This window comes from Fulmarus glacialis, unplaced genomic scaffold (genome assembly GCF_000690835.1).
Source record: "Fulmarus glacialis isolate BGI_N327 unplaced genomic scaffold, ASM69083v1 scaffold40381, whole genome shotgun sequence".
Classification (NCBI taxonomy): domain Eukaryota; kingdom Metazoa; phylum Chordata; class Aves; order Procellariiformes; family Procellariidae; genus Fulmarus; species Fulmarus glacialis.
This window is the reverse complement of record NW_009195401.1, coordinates 10,519-13,923: the sequence shown is the minus strand read 5'-3', so window position 1 is coordinate 13,923 and position 3,405 is coordinate 10,519. Positions and strand designations below refer to the sequence as shown.

The 3,405-nt window shown below is 45.5% G+C and overlaps 1 protein-coding gene across 1 annotated transcript in view; it reads left to right on the top strand.

Moving 5' to 3' along the window:
- SLX4 (SLX4 structure-specific endonuclease subunit) overlaps window positions 1–3,405 on the top strand; it is a 22,491-nt gene that overhangs the window by 12,484 nt on the left and 6,602 nt on the right. The window contains 2 exon segments of the mRNA XM_009588080.1: window positions 1,447–1,593; window positions 3,332–3,405. The exon segment at window positions 3,332–3,405 is cut by the window's right edge and continues 10 nt beyond it. Coding sequence (XP_009586375.1) covers window positions 1,447–1,593; window positions 3,332–3,405 — 221 coding nt within the window.

Below are 3,405 nucleotides of genomic sequence, written 5' to 3'. Positions count from 1 at the left end.
CAGCAGGAAAGCTGTTCTGGGCTTGCTGCCTGGAACGTAGCATCAGGAGTCTGTGTTTCCTGGCTTCTTGAGGTACTGTCTTGCAGGTATCCTACCTGCCAAGAATAAGAAAGCAAGAAACATCAGATTAGTTTCCAGACTGAGCTTCCTGTCTTCCCCTTGGAGATCAGTCCACACCACTGCCACGACATGCAGAGTCTTCTCTAGCCCACCTATGAAGGCCTGGAAGAAGTGTTCCGGTGTGTTCTGCTGTTTTGGTGCTAATTAGTGTTGGCTGCTTGCAAACACATGCCGGAGCGAGTAGAAAGGTTGGGTTTCCACAGTCCACTGCTAATGTAGAAACCTGCTAATAAAATAAAGAGCTGTGTTGTTCCAGGTGGAACTGCATCTCATGCAGATGTTCACTGGAATAAAACTTGCAGTTCCTCAACTCTGCAGTAGGTTTGAAAAGCACAAGGTCAATGATTAGTGTGTTAACTATAAACTGGTTTCCACTTACAGTCAGACAGCCTCTCAACCATGAGCTGAGGGTATTTCACACTTCTCTGAAGCACTGGCCACCTCCAGAGCGGCAACACTTGCCTAGAGGCATCTGAGTCTTTAGAAGATTGCCTGAGGTGGGTTTGTACTGGGAGCAGCTCCAGAGCAGAAACAGAGCATTCATCATTGCTGTCTATGGCAGCGTGCCCCAGGCCTGACCTTACCGTCACCAGTAACCAGTCACAGGTAGCTCAGTCAACAAGCCCTCCCCAAAATTCTAACAAGGGGTTCTAGAATGATAATAGAAATTATGTTTCTTTTTTATAATTGAGTGGAATTTTCAAAAGGGGTTTCAGTAACAAGCACATAAGTTCCTTTGAACTAGACACCTACATTAGTTGTATTCTATGTGGGCCCCTTGTGGCAGAGCTGCTCTTCTCAGCTGTCATGGCCAGACAGTGAACGAGAGAAGAAAGGCTCATTACCCCATCCCTGAGTCATCCTCTTTCCTCTTACTCTAATTATAGTGAATTGAGTTCAAGTCCGTCGAAGTGGAAATTACAGCTTCCTAAAAATGTGGTGGAAGGCAGTAGATCAAGAGGCTAATTGTAGGCAGTGACTAGACCACATCAGGAAATGGTGTGGTGAAGATCTGAGGGTGATAATGTGCTGTAATACAAGGCAGAACAAGTACAGTAGAACACAACACGACTGCCCTTTCTTCACAATTGCAAGACTGTGAAAAAGTGGAGGAAAACAAAGCCAGAAATGTCCATTAGACTTGCCTGCTTATTTGTCGTATGGAAGATCTGAAGTTGATAATGCTGATGATTACCTTCAGGAGGCAAAGGCAGTGTGTCCAGACTGGGGCCAGACTGGCTGATAAACTGGGTTATTCCCTTCTTATTTTTCAGGGAAATGTTTGTCAGCTGTAACGTAACTTCTTTGTGTTCCTTCTGTGTCTAGTCCTCTCTCAGGTTGCTGGCTGAAGATTTCAGTGCAATGGTCAACAACCCCCACTTAAGTGATATCCAGTTCCAGGTGGACTGTGGGGAAGTCCTTTATGCCCACATGTTTGTGTTGTATGCACGCTGTCCACAAGCCGTTCAGGTTGTAAGTACTGCTGACGTACTTTCCTCCTCTGCTTCAGGAAAGCCCGGACTGCCCACACCTACAATCAGTTAACGCTACAGAATCAGCACAGAGCGCTGCTGGGCCTATTGGCAAGTGCCTCTGGACCTGTAGTGGTTTTTCAGCGTAGGAAACCAGAATCCTGACAAAGTGGTGGAAAATGTGGTACTTTATCTGGGCGGACTATGGGGAGGCAAGGATCCCTCCTTGCATTCTGCCCATGAGCAATGGAGGAAGCTTCCTAAGTGCTTTCTGCCTTTGAATTTTTGTACCTGTGCAAGTGCAGACTGCCTTGTCCATCTTGGTGTGTCCTGCCTGTCACCCAGGCTGGGAAGCTTGAGCATGGAGTAGAGGGATTCTGGGAAGTACTTGAAAATAACCTACACAGAGGTTTTGTCACTCTCAGAGTTGCTTTGGAGGTAGCTGCACTGAACTGTGCTTTTTGCAAGGCTAGTGAAGTAGTTCTTACATTCCCAGAAGCATTTTGAGTTGAATAGTTCCCAGCCTGCTCCTATGCAGCCTCCTGTCGGGACAGTGAAAGGCACTGAGCCTGAGGTTTGAACTCTACTCTTTCATGGAGCTGCCATCAGTCCATACAGCCAGCTCCCTAACAAAGGAACCTTTCTTTAAAGCTGCCCTTTTGGAAGGTTTAGTTTTATCCTCATGCATGTTGGCAGTAGTTTCCACCCAAGGTAACTCAGGCCATTTCTAAAGGGTCCATGAAAGTTTGGGAGGGGAAGCAAGTTCATATATGCCATACAGCAGTCTTAATATGAATTTTTTAAGAGTTCTTCACAACTATTAGCAAATATGCATGTGCCCACAAATCAAAGGACTTTAAAAACTGTTGGATTAGCCATGTTCTCTTATTATTTCCCTGCAACTCTGTCTGGCTTCAGCATTCTCATCCGCTGTTTTCATGGGCAGGAATCATTTGTGTGGGTAGAGTTGTGGGACTGGCCCTATGTTGTATTTTTCATGCCCGCAGAGGGTTGTTTTCCTGCAAGTCCCCACCTGCAGAGCAGCATTTCATGTTTATTTTCTGCATAGGTGAGGGAGTGCTCTTCTTTGTTGAAGATTTTGAGTACAAGTAATTAATCAGGGATGACTTCGGAGCTCATATTTTCTGTTGCATGGCGTCCCCTAACTTTGGAGAGAGTTTCAGATAGCACAATATGTGATTTGGCTGCAAAAGAAGTGAGACCTTACTGAACTGGAGATGCATTTTTGCCAAAACCTGAGATCAAGTTGGATCCACACGGATAATGGTCCAGTTCAGTGGAGTAGTATTTTGTATGGTGTCTCTTTTCCTGTGAGACACCAGGAGAACTAGAGTTTTGGCAGTGCATCAAGGGTAGATAAATTCAAAACAGACCAGAGGAAGCTCACCTGTAGAGAAGTGTAGATGACTCTGGAAATTGTGTTCTGGGAAGTAATTTGATTCCAAAACTAAGTGGAAAACTCTAAGACCATCATTTACATGTGTGACTAAAACGAGTAGTTAAACTTTATCGAAGCTAAGAGCTATAGGGTCAGGGAGGAAATGCCCTGTTGCATATGAAGCTCTGATAACTGGTCATCTTAGCTTCCCTCTGAGGCATCAGGTCCTGGTCCCAGGATAAGACTTTGGCAAATTGAAAGGAGTAAGCTGATAGGAACAACAACATTGGTGTTGCTGTTCCTTTACTAGCAAACGGACGTTGCTTTCTTCTTACTCCAGGTTCACAGCCAAGGGTTCTTAGTGGAGGAGAATGGGAACGCGCAGACACACCGTGTGCTGCTGAGTGACGTGAC